At 44.0% G+C, this 19,806-nt stretch overlaps 1 protein-coding gene across 1 annotated transcript in view; it reads right to left on the bottom strand.

Moving 5' to 3' along the window:
• Positions 1 to 19,806, bottom strand: part of LOC137419146 (voltage-dependent T-type calcium channel subunit alpha-1G) — a 640,444-nt gene that overhangs the window by 303,254 nt on the left and 317,384 nt on the right. The window contains 3 exon segments of the mRNA XM_078768309.1: positions 8,047 to 8,139; positions 12,431 to 12,761; positions 14,466 to 14,625. Of these exon segments, the coding sequence (XP_078624435.1) occupies positions 8,047 to 8,139; positions 12,431 to 12,761; positions 14,466 to 14,625 (584 nt within the window).

Below are 19,806 nucleotides of genomic sequence, written 5' to 3'. Positions count from 1 at the left end.
GTACACTGAATCTTGTGGTGAGGCAGTTGCCCTGAAACAACTTGCCTTTGCCTCTTGGAAGGCTAATCCAACTGAAGGCAATCTCAGTTCCTTCCACCAAGCTCGGAACAAGTGTGTGTCTACCCTCAGGAGTGCCAGGAAGCACTATCTCTCCTCACTCAAGAATGAACTCTCAAACCTGTCTCCTTCCTCCAAATCCTGGTGGCGTCTGGTCAAATCCGTTTCTGGTGTTTGTTCCCCCCCAATCCCCTCCCTTACGTCAAATGGCCACACAGTTGACATCGCACGTGACAAAGCCGAATGCCTCAACTCTGTGTTCGCCTCAAAATCCTTAGTCCCAAACCCATCTCTCTCTGTTCCCACCTTTCCCAGTCGAACCCAACTGCTCCTGGACTCTGTGTCCTTCTCTCCTGACAAGGTGGAGGAGTTTTTGTCAAACCTCGACTCTGATTCTGCAACTGGCCCAGACGGCATCAGCCCACGGGTCCTAAAATCCTGCTCTGCCGCTCTATCTCACCCTCTCTCTGTGCTTTTCACCCTATCTTTTGCTCAAGGTCATCTGCCAGCATCCTGGAAATCAGCTAACATTACCGCTTTACACAAAAAATGTGCAAAAACAGATCCTTGCAACTACAGACCAATCAGCCTGCTCCCAATTATCAGCAAAGTCATGGAATCCATCATTGCTTCGGATATGAAATCTTTCCTCTTCTCCAATGGCTTGATCTCTGATCATCAATTTGGTTTCAGACCAGGTCACTCTACTCTGGACATGCTGCTTCTGCTGTCTCAACAATGGATGGAGGTCCTCAATGCCAAACAGGAAATCAGAGCTGTCTCCCTTGACATATCACGGGCCTTTGATACGGTCTGGCACCCAGCTCTGCTCACCAAACTCTCCTCCTATGGTATCCATGGAAATCTCCATGCATGGCTTGCAGACTTCCTCTCTGGTCGTAGTCAACGTGTGGCCCTGAATGGATTTCTCTCATCTCCCCTTCCTGTTCAGGCTGGAGTTCCCCAAGGAAGTGTGCTGGGCCCTGTGCTTTTTCTGGTCTTTATCAATGATCTCTCTGACTCCCTGGAAAATCCTCTCTATCTCTTTGCTGATGACTCCACTCTCTGCCGCTCCATTCCTCTTCCCTCAGATCGGCAGTCTGCAGCCTCCTCACTCTCTGAAGACCTGGACAAAATCACAGACTGGTCAAACAAGTGGAACATGTCTTTCAATCCTGACAAATCTCACTCTCTTACTATGTCTCTCCGAAAAGATCGACTGGACAACCCTCCCATCTACTTTCTCAACAATCCTCTCCAAGAAGTTCTGTCGCTCAAGCTTTTGGGTCTCACTATCTGCCATGATCTTTCTTGGGAAAACCACATTTCCAAGCTGGCCTCCAAAGCCAGTCACCGACTGGGCATCCTCCGTCGTGCGAAGTCCTTCCTCGGCACACCTGAGCTCCTCACCACATACAAGGCTTTCATCCGCAGCTCAATGGAATACTGTTCTCCCCTATGGGCTGGTGCTCCTGCCTCACACCTGGCTCGGCTTCACGCTGTTGAATCCAAAGCTTTCAAAATCATTGGAATCTCCCGCGATGAAGCTATCTCTGAGGGCCTTTCACTCACTCACCGCAGGCAGGTAGGTGGTCTTTCTGTCTTCTACCGACTCCTCTCCGGCCTTGCTCCCCCAGCTCTCTCTGTGCTCTGTCCCCCAAATATTCCTACAGGTCGCACAAGATCTGCCAGCAACCCTCTGATGGTTAAACTGCCGAAATCTCGGCTCTCTGCTCACCTTCACTCTTTCATTCCTCTTTTCTCCCGCCTCTGGAACAAACTCCCACACTCCCTTCAATCCCTCTCCTCCCTCCAGGTCTTTAAAACAGCTGTTCACCACCATCTCTTATCTTCCCCCATCCAAAACCTTGATCTTTTCTACCCCCACTTATTCACCCCAGATCCACCTTGTTTGAAATTCCAACTTCTTTCCTGGAAATCCTGGCAGTGTCCATATGTTCATACCTCTCCCACACCCCCCCCCCCTTCACATGCCTCCCCCCCCTTCACATGCCTCCCCCCCCCCTTCACATGCCTCCCCCCAAAGCCCTCTCCCTCCCACAGATCTCTCGATGTCTCCATGTCTCTTGGTCGCTGCTCTCAAATGTTGTGTTTGTGTCCTTCCCCCTCTCTCCCCATCTTGTCTACCGCTCCCGATGTTATTTGTTTTATGTCTGTTTGTCTTTCTGTGTGATTTATGTTCGCTCTTTCACGAGCCTCGATCTTGTATACAAAAAAAAAAAAAAAAAAAAAAAAAAAAATTATGTACTTTACATAACGTTAATAGGAATACATGGCCGTGTTGATGGGAATTCAGTTTGTTTGAAATAAATCACAAATATCAGATGAAAGTGACCAAAAACCTATGTGGTGTGAATGGCAATGTTCCTCGCTGAAATGTGAAAAAACTGAATTACGTGCGAACGCATAACTGTGAGATTATGGCGGCAAAGTTGGAACATCACGTGATCCTAGCAGAAGTACCCGGCATTGCCGGGTGGGGGAGGGGAGACCCGTACATTCCCAACCCGTACATTCGCCCTCTCGACTCAAGCTCGTATTCGATTCATATTCGAAATCGAAAGGGGAAATCCTTCGTATTCGAATTCGTAAACACGAAATATGAATTAAAATTTAATTCATATCGCACAAAATCGACACAAAACACGGTCGCATAAAGGTGAAAAACCGTAATCGCTTTTCGCCCTGAATTACGTGCAAACGTGTGACGTGTGACGGGATGGAACATCACGTGATCGCTCTGAGCGAATCAGCGAGCTCTGGCACCGGCTGAGATTAGCGGGTACGACCCTGAAATGCGCTGACGTAAATATGAATAAAAAATATGGATCTCGTCAAATATGGTCTCAGCCATGTTCGTCCCAGGCTCAATGGCCATGTCTATGCCAAATATCAAGCACGTGAGCCTCTCCGTTTCGGAGTCTATCGGTAACATTACACACACGCACACACAAACTGTGTTTTATATATATAGATTTACACATAAAGTATAGGCCTAATTACTAATACGGATTTATTTACTGTGTGGAGATGGTTAGTTAGTAATTACAAAAACGTTACACCGGATGGAAAGAGTTTGTGAACATCATGACGTGAAACGGATAAATACTTTACGTCACTGTTCTTTGGTTTACCTTTGGGACTATCAAAGAGTGCTAACTGCTACTTCACCAAATTTTTCTACTTCCCAGGGTTATTTTTCCCGCCATTTTTAGATTGCTTTTTGCCAGTGGAATATTTATTTTGTTTTAACCACCGTTCTGGTCATCCCGAAGTTTTCGTCTCCAGAAAAAAATCAACATTTCACAACAGGTTTTCCCACCAAGACCTTCGACCAGCTTCTGGGGAGCATTGGCTGCATTTCGGTGGAACATCCACCTTTACTCCAACGTCGCCATGTTTTTCGAGCGTAATGGAGACGGAGGATTGCCAGCAAACATCAAACCAGCGTATGAGCACACACACGTGAGTAGAAATTCACACACGCATAATTAACACAATGTTAAGACGTAGCAAAGGGTTTAAAATGCAAAACGTGGGCCTGAAAGTTAGGTCTCGTGCTCTCACGAGGAGTCAGTTGTATTATAATTTACGAGCAACGGTACCGGCCCTACGGGAGGGGCTTCAATTGGGAGGCCCAAATGAAAAGGCAAAATATCAGAAATTGAAGGCTTTTTTTTATTTTAAACAATTTATATAAACATCCGTTAAATCATATCACACGCAAATCATCAAAATCTAAACAGTATTTGTAGAATTTCAATAAAAGCCACATCACTGTTGTCGGTAAATATTATTCCATCGTGTTTGGAAAAACTGGAAAAATTGGAAATTGGAAAACAAATGGAAAAACAATATAGCCTATTTTACTCCAGGGGGTCCCAGGATTACCCACCCAAAATTTTGTTATGATCGGTTCAGCCGTTTTTGCGGTACCTGGGAACAGACAGACAGACATTTGGTGAATTATAGTAAGATGTTCAACCAAATGGAGCAGGAAAACGTGCTTTGATGGTGTTATTTGAGCCTCATCCACTTCGCGCTTAGGGCGGTCGCCTGATCCACGGTTTTAGCCTCATGAGCCTCATCCACGGTTATATCAGAATGAGGTGATTTGTCACACGGTCAAGGATTGATTTGGGGCCGTTCAAAAATTACATAACGCTATTTTTTAGAAATTTGCGCAAGTAACGCTTTATAGCGTAGTGTAACGCTTGATTAACCCTTACTGTTATTCACCATATATTATAAGCCTGGTGTTGGCTTAACGGATAAGGTGGCTTATGGCTTGATATCTTGGTGGTCCTGAGTTTGAGACCCTGTCAGGCCACTGAATTAACACCAGGTGGGTTGAATCAGCCTGTCATCCTTCTGAGGTTGGCAAAAGGAGCACCAGGTGACTGGTTATAGAGAGGAATTGCATCAGCGGCAGCTACGCGCCCACAGAAAATGATGTAACTAGCAGGCACAGGCTGCACACGAACTACCATTACACTTATGATTAGATTTTTGGGGTCCCTCATTGTGAATAACACTCGACCCAAGGAAAGGCAATGGTTTTAGTAATTTGTGTAACATAACACTTCATTACCTAACGTAACGCTTCATTACTGAGCGTTCTGACGGGCTTGATTAAACCTTACTATTATTCGACATATGATTAGATTTTTCAGGGTCTCTCATCATCAATAACACTCAACACGAACAAAGCTAATGGAATATCTGAGTTGTGGAAATCTGACGCAACAAACCCGGGCAATGTATAATCAGCAGAGGCCTGCAGGCCTAATGTGTTAAAACCATGATGGCGGCCAAATCATTTCGTCTCAGTGTTTATGGTGGGTGGAGTCAAGCGCCATGTGGGTGTGCTCCAACAGCTATCCACCAATGGGTGTACATTTCAAAAATCGACCCCCAATAAGATTCCTAACAAACAACAACAACAACTACAGCAGCAATGTGGAGCTCTTGTAGACCTGTGACATGTCGCAAGTAAAAAGAAAAACGTTGACGTACCTTGGATTTTTACATGGATCGCATTCCAAAAACATTTTGAACACTCGCACATATGCCATTCATAGAACTTTTCCTCAATCGCAAAAATCTTTCACAAATATTTGCCGTTTACTATCTACACGACCGGTCAAAAGTTTTAGAACACCTCAATTTTTCCAGTTTTTATTGAAATTTAGGCAATTCAAGCCCAGTGAATAACCTGAAATAGTACAAAGGCAAGCAGTAAACTGCTTGAGGTTGAAAAAAACAGTTTAGGTTTGCAAAAACGGGAAAATAATGTAAATTGCACAGTTATATTGTAAAAAAAAAAAAAGGCCTTCTTCGGGGAACAAGTAATGGGTTAACAACTTACAGCTGTTCTGCAGCAATGTAAGTAAATTAAGCCTTGAAAGTTGATGCAAACAATTCCTACAGGTGTCCCAACCTCTGCTGATTACTTGATTACAAACCACCCATCTGTATAAAAGCAGTATTGGAACAGACTGTTATTACACCCTCTGAAGCATTATTTGGACAATATTGCACTGCAGGAAGTAGTATATTGCTATCATAATGGCGAGAAAAAGGCAATTAACAAAGGAAGACAGACAGACCATTATAACCCTTAAAAGTGTAAGTCTTTCCTTTGGAGAAATTGCAAAGAAAGCCAAGGTGTCAGTGAGTATAGTTTCCTACACGATCAAAAGGCACTTGGAAACTGGAGGAAACTCTGACAGGAAGAGGTCTGGCAGACCCAAAGCCACAACAGAATCAGAAGACAAGTTTCTGAGAGTCAACAGCTTGCGTGATAGGCGGCTCACAGGACAACAGCTTCAAGCACAGCTTAACACTGGTCAAAGTAAGCAAGTCTCAATTTCAACTGTGAAGAGAAGACTTCGTGCTGCAGGTTTGACAGGTCGAGTGGCAGTAAGAAAGCAATTGCTAAGATGGCAAAATAAGAAAAAGAGGCTTGCCTGGGCCATGAAGCACCACCAGTGGACTCCTGAAGACTGGAAGAAGGTCTTGTGGACCGATGAATCAAAATTTGAAATCTTTGGTTCATCACGCAGGGTTTTTGTATGATGTCGAGTAGGCGAAAGGATGGTTCCTCAGTGTGTGACACCAACTGTCAAACATGGAGGAGGAAGCGTGATGGTCTGGGGCTCTTTTGCTGGATCCAGAGTCGGCGACTTGCACAGAATGACTGGCACCCTGAACCAAAAGGGCAAACACAGCATTTTGCAGCGCCATGCAATACCCTCTGGTTTACGCCTAGTTGGTCAGGGGTTCATCCTACAGCAAGATAATGACCCTAAACACACCTCCGGGCTATGTCAAAACTACCTTCAAGGAAAAGAACAAGACGGTAGGCTTCAAATCATGAGCACAGTCTCCAGACGTAAACTCCATTGAGCTGGTTTGGGATGAACTGGACAGAAGGGTGAAAGCAAAGCAACCTACAAGTGCAACACATTTGTGGGAACTTCTGCAACAGTGTTTGGAAGAACTTCCCAAACAATATTTAATTTCCATTGAAGAAAGAATGCCACGAGTGTGTTCGGCGGTTATATCTGCAAAAGGTGGCGACTTTGCTGAGTCAAAAATTTATATTAAATTTTGTTAAACAAAATGATTCTATGATTTTTAAAATCTCCAATTGTTTATTTGTTCTATGCTTAATTTCAGAGTACATTGAGACATTAAACTGCGTAAATTTCAATAAAAACTGGAAAAATTGAGGTGTTCTAAAACTTTTGACCGGTAGTGTAATTCAAATAAACTTTGCATTCAAGATATGATGATACTCGCAACTCGGCTACCAGGGGTCAGGAGAAGGCCTCGGGCCTGGTGAACACGTGGTCAACAGAAAGTAAGCTGGACCAACAAAACTTAAGGTAAATAATTTTTTGCCTTTTTAAAATTATTATTATTATTATATAGAAGGTATAAGGAAGGAGTTCCAGCAAGGGTGGTGAACAATGGGACAAAGGGGAATGGAGACATGGCAACTGTGGGTATGGGAAACAGTTGGAAAACTAGAATGGTACTCGGTAGGGTGCATACCTCCGCCAGGCTGACCAGTTTACGATTTGTATCCCACTGATAGGCCGTACCTGGATTCGGACCTGAACCAAAATCAAATCGACTCGTTCTTGTCACCTAAACAACTCATCCACCGAGTTTTGTCATAATCTGTCCACAACTTTTTGAGATATCATCCTACATATCGTTTTTGGGCCTATCTCTCAATGGTGAAGAATCACTTTAAAAATTGAAGGATCCAAATCCAGATCTTCACCAATGTCGAAACAATTCGTCCTTGTCACACACCCAACCTGTCCACCAAATTTAGTCTAAATCCATCCTAACTTTATCATCGAGATATCCTGATCACAGACAGACAGGGGTGAAAACGTAATCTCTGTCCACCTTTGGCGGAGGTCAAAATGGGTTGATCTGAGACACAAGATCGAGATAAATAGAATAAGCACAACGAAATACACAGAAATTAGCACTCAATACGATCAGAAAAATTGACACAAAGAGAGAAAGTAAAATCGACAACAGCACTGATGAATCCGAAACTGTTACTGTAAAATGGGGGGAATATGGACAGCAAGGTGAATAGGGACACAAACTGAAAAAAAGTTCGGAAACTTTTTTCGCTGAAAATTGCTAACCATACTGATTTGTTGATATTTGGGTTGAAAGTGTTCTCTTGTTTTTTTAAAAAGCAACTTATAGTCCCTATTAACCCCATATATGGGTTAAATAGGAATAAATAGGATTTTTATGGCTGTCCCTATTCACCCCATTTTACGGTACTTAGATTTTTGGAAGCAGATCACTCAGAGGACCAAGACAAGCAACCACGACCATCGACCTCGTTCATTTGGATTTCAGGTGAGTAGCAAGATTGCTATAAACAGGTAGCATAATAAACATGAAAAATTAAAATTTGATTGTGCTTACGATGATGAGCAGGATAAAATAGATGAAGTTGTAGAAAGAGTGCGCATCCATAACAAAATACATGATGTCAACCCATCCTTCCAAGGTAATAACCTGAAACAGTATAATATATGAGGTAATGTGTCAGTTTTATAACAATTACAACAAAAAGTCATTAAAAAATATATATAAAAAACTCCACAAATTTCACTTTCAATTAATATTCCTATGACTCAAATATGAATCACCTTTATGATTCCGGATGGCGAATTAAATTTGATTTGAGAACATAATTAATTTAAATTGAATTAAAATTAAAACATTAAATTTTAGCAACAACTTCGAGAACATAAATGGCACAGTGGAAACATCGATGGAATTCTTTCCCAAATGGAAGCACAATTCCTTAGAAGGAGTAATACTTTTTTTCTTTTTTTTTACAAAACCGTAAAAAAATGATTCATATGAATGATCCGTAGAGATAGATATATTTTCGATTACATCTGTACATGTCCATCATATCATAAAATGCTGTACAAGATATACAAAAACCTTCGCAACTCTCAAGGCGCATCCACGATCCGAGCATCTTTCTGACTCATTTGAGCAAAGTAATACGTGATGCCTTCTACATCTTGCAATTAACAACATGCATATGCCGTGCTCCTCCATGCATTGTTTGCCACACATATAAATAACCACCTTTAGAGGCCATTTTTCCCCGCAAGGCGGGGGTTGGCCTTTTTCGGGAACCGTGGTTGTTGTTGTTTTTTTCGGTCCCCTTTTTGAAGCAATGTTTTACGGCCGGATGCCCTTCCTGACGCCAACCCTTTTTGCCGCCGTTAACGACAAACAGGGAATTACCAGTGAGCTGGTACTCAATTTGCCGACCTCGGAAGGATGACAGGCTGAGTCAACCCCCCTGGCGTTAATTCAGCGATTGACCGGGATTCGAACCCAGGATCCTAGGATCCTAAGCCGGCACCCTAGCCTCTAGCCCAACACCAGGGCAACACCTCTAGCCCAACACATATGCTGTGTTCCAAAATTCAAAGCCACCCAGGTCAACATTGCACAGGTTTGTACAATGGAAGATCTATGCTGCAGGTGAATGACGTCAAGGCATTCATCTCCTTCACAATTTATCTCCCACACAGCAGCACAAATCTACAAAAATGACATCTTATTATTTGTTTAGATGACAACATTTCTCTATAGACACAATTATATTTCTGTATATTTCTATGTATATAGAGTAATCTATCTATAATTCCAGTAATCTCTGTGTGTATGTTTGTATGTATGTATGTATGTATGTATGTATGTTTGTCTGTGACCGCTGTTTCTCGACAACTACCGGTCCGATATACTTGAAACTTGCCAGGTATATTGCTGGGGACCCGAGGATGTGCCTTTTCAAGGTTTCATATTAATCGGAGAAGTAGTTACCGAGCTATGTCCAACAAACGATTCAACCAATCAGAGAGCAGCGAGCTATCACGTGTGCCGAACGTGGCGAACAGACTCTGCCTCGGACGGCACATTTGAGAGCGTATTCATTTATTTCACGTTGGCAAACTATGTTGGCGTTCAACTATGTTTTAAAACTAATTAAAACTAATTTGCGATTCATCGTAACTGCGATATGCGACCTTCCGGACAGTGAAGACTGCACTTCCGGCAGCCAATCACAGAACGCGTTGTTGCGTAGGCGTGGCCGATGTGAGAGCGAGCCGAGCCGAGCGCGTGCGCCATTACGGTTCGTAATTCGATTTCTTCCGGAGAAAATAATAATTTCTCGATTTCTTATGCGCATTATTTCTCCCAATTCAGTCAGAGCGAAGGGCGGAAGCGAAGAGCGTTGTTTTTTTTGTTTACGGGCGTACGGGCGGGGTAGAGCGTACGGGTAGCGTTTTTTTTTTTTTTTGGCAAGGAACGGGCACCCACGTACGGGCATGCCCTAGTATACACAATGTTAGATAAACAGTATTTGTTTCTAATTTCGACCTGGAGAATCCCAATTAGTCACCTCCGCCACCAAAGGTCAACCCAGTTTGTCTGTCTGTCTGTGAGTAAGATATCTTAAAAAGTTATTGATGTATTCGGATGAAACTTGGTGGACAGGTTGAGTTTGTAACAAAGCTGAATTGATTTGATTTTGGTGAAGATTAAAATCTGGATCCGGATCCGAGAGTTTTTTTTTTTAAGTAAGTGATTCTTCACTATTGAGTGATAGGGCCAAAAACGATATAGAGCATGATATTTAAAAGAGTTCGAGACAGATTCAGATGAAACTTGGTAGACAGGTCCAGTTTGTAACAAAGCTGAATTGATTTAATTTTTGTGAAGATTAAAATCTGGATGCGGATCTGAGAATTTTAAAGTTTTAAAAGTGATTCTTCACCATTGAGTGATAAGGCCAAAAACTATATGGAGCATGATATTTCAATGTTCTGGACGGATTCAGATGAAACTTGGTAGACACGTTGAGTTTGTGACAAAGCTGAATCGATTTGAATTTGATGAAGATTAGAATCCAGATTCGATATTTAAATTTTTTTTAAAGTGATTCTTCACCATTGAGTGATAGGGCCAAAAACAATATATCGAGCATGATATTTTTTTAAAAGTTCTGCACAGATTTGGATGAAACTTGGTAGACAGGTCCAGTTTGTAACAAAGCTGAATTGATTGAATTTTTGTGAAGATTAAAATCTGGATGCGGATCTGACTATTTTAAAGTTTTTTAAGTGATTCTTCACCATTGAGTGATAAGGCCAAAAACTATATGGAGCATGATATTTCAATGTTCTGGACGGATTCAGATGATACTTGGTAGACACGTTGAGTTTGTGACAAAGCTGAATCGATTTGAATTTGATGAAGATTAAAATCCAGATTCGAGATTTAAAATTTTAAAACATTTATTCTTCACCATTGAGTGATAGGACCAAAAACAATATATAGAGCATGATATTTTTTTTTAAGTTCTGGACAGATTTGGATGAAACTTGGTGGACAGGTCCAGTTTGTAACAAATCTGAATTGATTTAATTTTTGTGAAGATTAAAATCTGGATGCGGATCTGAGAATTTTAAAGTTTTTAAAGTGATTCTTCACCATTGAGTGATAAGGCCAAAAACTATATGGAGCATGATATTTCAATGTTCTGGACGGATTCAGATGATACTTGGTAGACAGGTTGAGTTTGTGACAAAGCTGAATTGATTTAATTTTGGTGAACATTAAAATCTGGATGCGGATCCGACTATTTTTAAGTTTTTAAAGTGATTCTTCACCATTGAGTGATAGGGCCAAAAACGATATAGAGCATGATATTTTAAAAAGTTGTGGCCGGATTATGATAAAACTAGGTGGATGACTTGGTTTGGGCCCCTTCTCCCTTGTGGGCCCCATGACAAGAACAAGCTGATTCAATTTTGGTTCAGGTCCGAATCCAGATCAGTGGGATACAAAACGGACACTGTTCAGCCTGGCGGAGGTATGCGCTCTACCGAGTGCTTTCCTTTTTCCTGTCCAGTATCCCATTGTTGGATCAAAACAATGAACATCAATTTATGAGTGGAATTATGATCAGTGATACCAACTGTACTTGCCCACATAACCTCTACTCAGCTTACTCATCTCTCTCTCTCTCTCTCTCTCACACACACACACACACACACACACACACACACACACACACACACACACACACACACACTCACTCTCTCTCTCTCTCTCTCTCTCTCTCTCTCTCTCTCTCTCTCTCTCTCTCTCTCTCTCTCTCTCTCTCTCTCTCTCTCTCTCTCTCTCTCTCTCTCTCTCTCTCTCTCTCTCTCTCTCTCTCTCTCTCTCTCTCTCTCTCTCTCTCTCTCCATGTTTGTGTACCTCTGGCAACCCTTCATCATGATGCCAAAACAGTTGCTATTGCTTGGCTATTAATAAAAGCTTTGGCAATTAAACATGTGCAGTAATTGCCCTCTATAATTTTGGTTGGAATGTGGTAGCACACACAGTCTTGAAGTCTCTCTCTTTCCCTCTGTGCTGTGCACACCCAATCCTGATGCAGCTACCAGTTCATCTACCAACCATCATGCAATTGCAAAGTAGCAGTGCACTCACGTGTATTGCCCAGCCCTCTTTTCAAACCGATAATATGATTGTCTTCACAAAATAACAATCTTTACCTATCTCTTACCCACTCACCCACTCAGACATTCACCCACTTTTGATAAAGGATAAAGGAGAATCACCCACACGTGCTGCCAAATAATCGAGAGATATTATCCTCCACCTAAATCTCAATTCTCTCTCCCTCGGTGCACATTTATCCTGATCATTTTAATTCACCCACAAAATCCATTTTTACCCGTGGCTCACAAAACACAAGGTGAGCGCTGACCTGGAAGATGGAGATCCACGCATATCCGATGTTGTCAAAGCTGATGGAGTCCTTGAATGGGTTATTCTTGCTTGCATGACATTCCGTGTACAGCCGGTTCCAGTCCATGCACAAGCTGCCATTGTTGCCATCAAGGGCGTGTTTGTCAGACTGAAGTGTAGAGAGTGTTGATGGAGGGCTTGGTATCCCTCGGCACACCGTTCCATGAGAGCGTAGAGGTGGTACTTCGGAGCAGCTGCGCATACCGTTGTCTTCAGCGAGAGAACATACGAAGGGTGACCCACGGTGACCATGCGGCCGGTAGTAAGCATTCAGGGAGATGTTGTAGTTGCTAGGTTAGGACCAGGACCAAGATTAAAGTGAGAGTCAGGTCAGTAGTAAGCATTCAAGGAGATGTTGTAGTTGTTAGGTTAGGACCAGGACCAAGATTAAAGTGAGAGTCAGGTCAGTAGTAAGCATTCAAGGAGATGTTGTAGTTGTTAGGTCAGGACCAGGACCAAGATTAAAGTGAGAGTCAGGTCAGTAGTAAGCATTCAAGGAGATGTTGTAGTTGCTAGGTTAGGACCAGGACCAAGATTAAAGTGAGAGTCAGGTCAGTAGTAAGCATTCAAGGAGATGTTGTAGTTGTTAGGTTAGGACCAGGACCAAGATTAAAGTGAGAGTCAGGCCGGTAGTAAGCATTCAAGGAGATGTTGTAGTTGTTAGGTTTGGACCAGGACCAAGATTAAAGTGAGAGTCAGGTCAGTAGTAAGCATTCAAGGAGATGTTGTAGTTGTTAGGTTAGGACCAGGACCAAGATTAAAGTGAGAATCAGGACCATGAGATTAAAATTTGTGAACTAAGGTAGAATTAATGAGGACCAAAGTATTTTGACCATTTTCTCCTGTCTTTTATTTGCCCATCCCCCGCTCAGCGGGAAATTTGGTACATGTGCATATGATGCAAAGATGAACTGATTGGATTATGGCATCAAGAGGTCAAAGGTCAGAGGTCATGTCAGGTAAAAAATGTGTGAACTTGAGAATAGCTGAAGCGATTTAAATCAAACCTGGTACAAGTATGTATCATGATGTAAACATACAACAAACAACAACAGGCATTTTAAGGCCATTTTCCCTGCTAGAGCGGGGGTTAGCCTTGCGGGCCCCATGACTATCTTCTCCATTTTGCCCTATTTTCTGCATCTCCCCTTGTTAACCCCCCTTGCCTGCATTTCTTCTTCCACCATCTTTAGCCAAGTCTTCCTCGGTCTTCCCCGTCCTCTACTTCCTTCTACATTAATTTCCATCACTCTTCTCAACCAGTCACTTTCATCCTTCCTCAACACATGACCAAACCATCTCAACCTGTTCCTCTTCACAGCATCAATCACAGGCTCTATTCCCATCATCTTTCACAATTCATCATTTGTCTTCCTCTCTCTCAACGATACTCCGCACATCCATCGAACCATTCGCATTTCCACCCTTTCCAGCCTTCGTTGCTGCTCTACGTTCATTACCCATGTCTCGCTCATTACCCATGTCGCATCTCGCAATGCTGTAAATATGAACTGATTAAATATTGGGGTCAAAGGTCAGAGGTCATCTTAAGTAAAAGTGATGTTGCCGTGCCAACTTGTGAACAAGTGATGGGATTTTAAACAAACTTGCCATAAGTATATATGATGCAAATATGAACTGATCATATTTTGGCGTCAAAGGTAAGGAGTGAGGTGATTTTGTGATTTTGATGAGGTCAGAGGTCATTTCAGTTAAAATGTGATACTTGAGAACAGCTGAAGGGATTTAAATTAAACTTGGTACACGTATGTATAATGATGTAATAATGTGGACGGAGGCATATCGGTCGACGTCGAAGAGTGTCAACTACTTTATCAATATTTATATTATGTAAAAGATTGAAGTATTGAATTGTAAAATAATTGTTAAAGATTTGACGATTGTAAAATAGTTATATTTTACAATCAAGCAACGAATTTTTATACACCTACCGACGCTCATGGAAACGTGGAAGCAAATAAAAAGTCCCTCACGCGGTTGCATTCTGCTCCGGGAAGCAGCGGTTGCGTAGGAGGCCTGCCCAAAGTTGCACACCAATGATGCCAAAGATGAAGAACACGAAGAAACAAAGCAGCAGGACATTGCCCAGCATGGGCAGCGTGTCGAGAAGCAGGGTCACCAAAATGCGCATGCCTAAAATGCAAAATACACACAAGCATGGATAGATTCAAATACCAGTGCTACCTTATTGAGGTTCAGTAACAGATTTATTACAAAGTATATGAATATCTGAAAACAGCAGAAATCATCTAATGGTAAAAATTCAGCAATGTTAAGTTAGTCGAAGCTTGGCGAATCTAGGTGGACAGAATCCAGGTGCCATGCACGTCAAACGTAGCATCTTACAGCCTCATTTTCCATCTATTTTATTAAAATTGCCTCCGACATACTCATCCTTTCACTACCAGAAACATTCAACTAAAAGTTGTTGAACCTTCTGCAAAGTGGATCAAATGTCAAAGGTAAGAATCCACTTTGCTATATAAATCTGATTGCGGTTTGGGGTTCTGCTTGCGGTTGCGGTTTGGAATTCCCTTCTTTATTTTTTGTTTGGTTTGAGGGGTTGTATTGCCTTTTCATGCGAAGCATTTTAGTGTCCATAACAAGATGACCTGAGGTTTCAAAGGATGATCCCAACTGTATGGACTGGCACTACTAAAAGACGACACCAGACAATCATCAGGCAGATTACCCATCCCTGAAGGTAATTAAGGATCCATCTGGGCTTTCTTTTTTTTTAATCAAAATAGGTATTTCGCCAAGACAAGCTTCCTCTCCAAAAGTTTTGGATTCAAATCTGTCACGATATAGGGGGTGCTGCAATATGGAGTATATACTGTTTACAAAGTTTGAATTTAATAGTTTTGTGTGCATGACAGTTGTGTTTCGGTGATGTTTAAAATATATATTTTTTACAAGACATAAGGCTCGCAAATGGAGCTGCCACACACACGCACACACACACACACACACACACACACACACACACACACACACACACACACACGGGCATGCAGATAAACATACATGACACAACACAAAACTTAGATCAGACAAGTACAGCCACTGAGCTTGAGGGAAGTGCTGTCACTTCCTGGGGTACTCTGGGTAGCAGTGACCTCACAACAATGGCGCCGCTTTTCTCACGGTGCTCAGCGGGGCATTTCCTAAAGAGGAATTTCCTCCTCCACATGGATGCCAACCGATGGGGATTGTCTGTGATTTTAACCTTTTAAATGCTGAAAGTCAAGCAAGGAAGCATCAATACTCTTTTCACGTTTTTTTCCAAGTTTTTAAGTCTTTGATATGACTCGGCCGAGGTTTGAACGGCCGACATCCCAAATTCGTAATGGTTGCTCTGACAATTACACTACCGATTCTATTCTAATATCTCTTTGTCGTTGTATTCTTGCCTGTTCACCCCATTGATGGCAAAATTGTATGATAAATGGTTGATGTAATATGTGAACAAATCACTGAAGACTCTCGAATCAATCAGGTGGCCTGAGTTGGGAAAGAGGGATTGTTCCTCAAAGTTTCTGGTCCAGCACCAACTTGTGAATTGGTGAGAAAGCAAGTGGGGATGCCGGAAAAGTATATGAAGGGCAGGAAAGCCACATCGTGGAGAGTGGTATATATAGATGGGAATAGATGGACAGCTGGCGAAAAATGTGATATATATATATATATATATATATATATATATATATATATATATATATATATATTGTTGCGGATATGGCATTTGGCCTCCATATCCGCTTGTAAATATTCCCCTATTTCCCCAATACTCCCCAACTATCCCCAATCCCCCATTCCCTAGTCCCATTGCCTGTAAATAACACTCTGTAGAACCGACCTTCCCCTTTTTCCCCCATTAAATGTCGTGCCCAGGTCCACCGCATCTCACGTAGACAACTTTCGGACATCTTGCTAGTTATTCTTAGTCTATGTCAGTTAAGGACTCGTTTCCATTAATTCTGACTCTTCGTTGCACCAGAATGTGATCGTATGGCACCAGTAGTGAGTTTAGGACCTCCCCATACCTCCTCCCATCTTCCCCATGCAACAACAACAACCACAACAACTACAACAACAACAACAACAACTACAACCACAACTACAACAACAACTACCACAACAGCGCGCGGGGAGTGTGCGTCCTCACTCCGGCTCGGTTAGCCGCCATTACCCATGTGCGCCGACGGGGTTACCACGAAAGGGCTGCCTGTCGGCTCCTCGTCAGGGGCGGAGCCCGGTAACCCCCGCACCCAATGAGAAGCAACGGGCCGATTCCATCTGGGGCGGAGCTAACGAGCCGAGGGCGTGTCACTCCCCGCCGGATATACGCAGCGACTTACCGGATGTGAAGTGAGATGCGCCTGAACTACGGAGAGCAAAGGACGCCACCCCCAGCGCGACGATACCTCCCCGCATCTTTGGACCGGACCGGGTCGATTCTGTCCTTGAGCTAAGAGTGCACCTTGAGCCATCGACTGCCCGCTTTCCTTGCCATCAATCCCCGTGTGAGTCAGTTTTGTCCTGTTTATCTGTGGTCTGTCGGGAATAAGATAAGTGTGTCTAAGTGCCTATCTTTCTATGCTGTCCCTCTCATTCCTGTAATCTAACCTTCCGCCATATTATAACCTCCTCCGGAGGTCTTGAGAACCGTATCCCTGGAGTCGTGTCATTTTAATCCCAGCCGTTGTGTCTTTTCCATCATTGATTTAGCATAGCGCGACTTAGTCAACGTTCGAGCATAATCGGGTAAACTTGTGCGGACACGGCGGCCATTCCGCTCGGCCCACCATAACATCAAAGTCGTGTCTGTAACAATTGGTGTCAGGAGTGTCGGATTCGGACCTGGGACTAAATTTATTAGGCCCAAATTTTGGAACACCAATTGTACCACTAGGGTAACAATTGGTGTTGGGAGGTAGAATTCGATCCGGAGCGCGTTTCCCGCGCTCGAAATTATAACGGCGAAATTTGATTGTGTTTTACAAAAAATAAAAACCCGAATTTTGAAAGTCGCGCTATGGCGGATCAAGACAGCTGGGGTCCGGTAGAGGAGAGTGAGGCAGGGTCGGTCCAGGACCAAATTGAGGGACGCGAGGAGAGCGAAGCAGCGAGGGTAGCAGACGCACAAAATAGCGTCGTTGCGCCCGACATTGCGGGTGCGCAAAATGGCGCCTCGCTGGTCGCGGCGCCCGCGACCGTGGCAGCGCCCCTGGTGGATTTGAACCTTTTTTTTCTACAAATGAAGGCCCTTATGGACAAGAATAGCGAAGAAATGGAAAGCAGAATGATGGGGGTAATGGGGACCGGATGGATGCTCAGAGTGAGCGATTGGAGGGCCAAATGGGGGTAATGGGAAACCAATTGGGGGTAATGGGAAGCCAAATGGGGGTAATGAGGGACGAAGCGAGGGGTACCGGTGAGGAGTTAGACAATAATTTTAAGGGTTTAGACAAGAAATTTGGGAAGTTAGACGACAAATTTGAGGGGTTAGACAACGGGATAAAAGAGGTGAAAAATGGGTTAATGGGGGTAGAAAATAGAATGGCTGCCCAGGAGAATCAGATAGAGGGAGTGAAAAATGGGTTAGAGGGGTTAGAAAACAGTATGGAAGGCAAATTGAGGGACATGAGGGACCAAGCGGAAAGGGAAGTTAAACAAATGGGGCAGCAGATAGAGGGGGTCAGAATGGGGGTAGAAACCAAACTGGATGCTCACAGGGAGGAAATGGAGCAGATGAGGGTGGCATCTGGGCAGGAGATGCAAGTGATGGGAGAGGAGATCAGAAGAGGAGTGAGTGAGGAGGTCGGAGGAGTGCGCGAGGAGGTGAGGCACTGTAAGGAGCACATGGAGAAGGAGGTGAGAAAGGGGACTATAAAATTGCAAGGGGGCATAGAGGACCTGACGCAGGAGGTGGAACAGCTGACGGAGGGACAAAAAGGACTAACGGAGCAGGTTCAAAGGAACACTGCGGTATTAGGAGGGTTAAAAGTGACACAGAAAGAACTAAAAGACGACTTGATAGCGACGAAGAGGCAATGTCAGATGGTACGTGAGGGACTGACAACGAGGTTGGACGAGGTGACAGAGGTAATGGAGACGAAGGACCGGCAGGTGAGGACGCACATGGAAACGGTCAAGGTAGCCTTGGAGGACGAGCTTGAGGAGACGTACCGGGAAATAAAAGAGGTGAAGCAGAAATTAGAAGAAGTGGAAGAAGGGGTGAGCGAAATTAAGAAGCGACGGAGAGGGGATAAGAAAGAGATAAAAGAGGAGATAAAAGAATTGGTCCAAAGTCTGTGTTTGGATCGTGATGATGTGCTCATTAACCGGATGAGGGATTCGCAGGTGATGGAGGAGAAGCGAAGAGGAAGAGGACCCGGTGTAAGTGGTGACCAATATGGTCGTGCGTATGATGCGCCAGGGGATTTAAGAAGCTTGGGGGTCGAGATGGACCCGGGTGTTCGTGAGAGGCCGTTGGTGAAGTGTGCGACAGGTCTGGTGTGCGAAAAAGGAGGTGTGCGAGAAAGTCCGACTCTGGGGTGTGTGAGGAAAAAGTGCGTGCCAAGGAGTGAGGGTGCTGGCGAGAGTGAGTCGGTCGTAGCGCGTGTGCGAGGGAGCACATGGAAGCGCGGTGTGGAAAGTGTTACAGAGGGTGTGACGGGAGAGTGTGCGCAGGAGTGTGCGCGAGAAAGGTGTGTGACGGACAGGTGCATGGGGAAAGAGTGCGCTGTCAAAGGCAAGGAAGAATGCCCGCCGGTGGTGAGTGTTACAGAGGGTGTGACGGGAGAGTGTGCGCGAGAAAGGTGTGTAACGGACAGGTGCCTGAGGAAAGAGTGCGCTGTCGGGAGTAAGGGTGAGTGCGCTGTCAAGAATGGAGGTGAGAGTAGTAAGAGTGATACGGAGCATGAGTTGGTTGTGACAGGTGAGAAAGGAAGCACACCTGGAATGGTAGAGCGTGAGTGGGAATGCACGCTGGAATTGGTAGTGAGGCACGTGGTTGGGTGTGCGAATGAGAGCACACCTGTGATTGTCACAGAGGAGGGGGCGCGAAGAGGTGTGTTGGTGAGGTGTGCTACCAACGAATGTGTGCCAAAGTGTTCGGTGGTCAGGTGTGTGACCAAGGCTGTGAGTGGAATGAGGGTACCTGGGTGTGTAAGGAAAGGTACGAGGAGCATGGGCACGGCTGGATGTGTGAGCAAGGAACGGGCTGCGGGGTGTAAGCATGCAGGTGAAGCATCGACGTTACACGGGTTAGAGGTTAGGTCGACTTTTAGCCGAATCGGGCCCTCGGTG

Source organism: Myxine glutinosa, chromosome 1 (assembly GCF_964187855.1).
Source record: "Myxine glutinosa chromosome 1, kmMyxGlut1.1, whole genome shotgun sequence".
In the NCBI taxonomy this organism is placed as follows: Eukaryota; Metazoa; Chordata; class Myxini; order Myxiniformes; family Myxinidae; genus Myxine; species Myxine glutinosa.
Note: the sequence above shows the minus strand (reverse complement) of the source record. Positions and strands in the feature narration are given on the sequence as shown.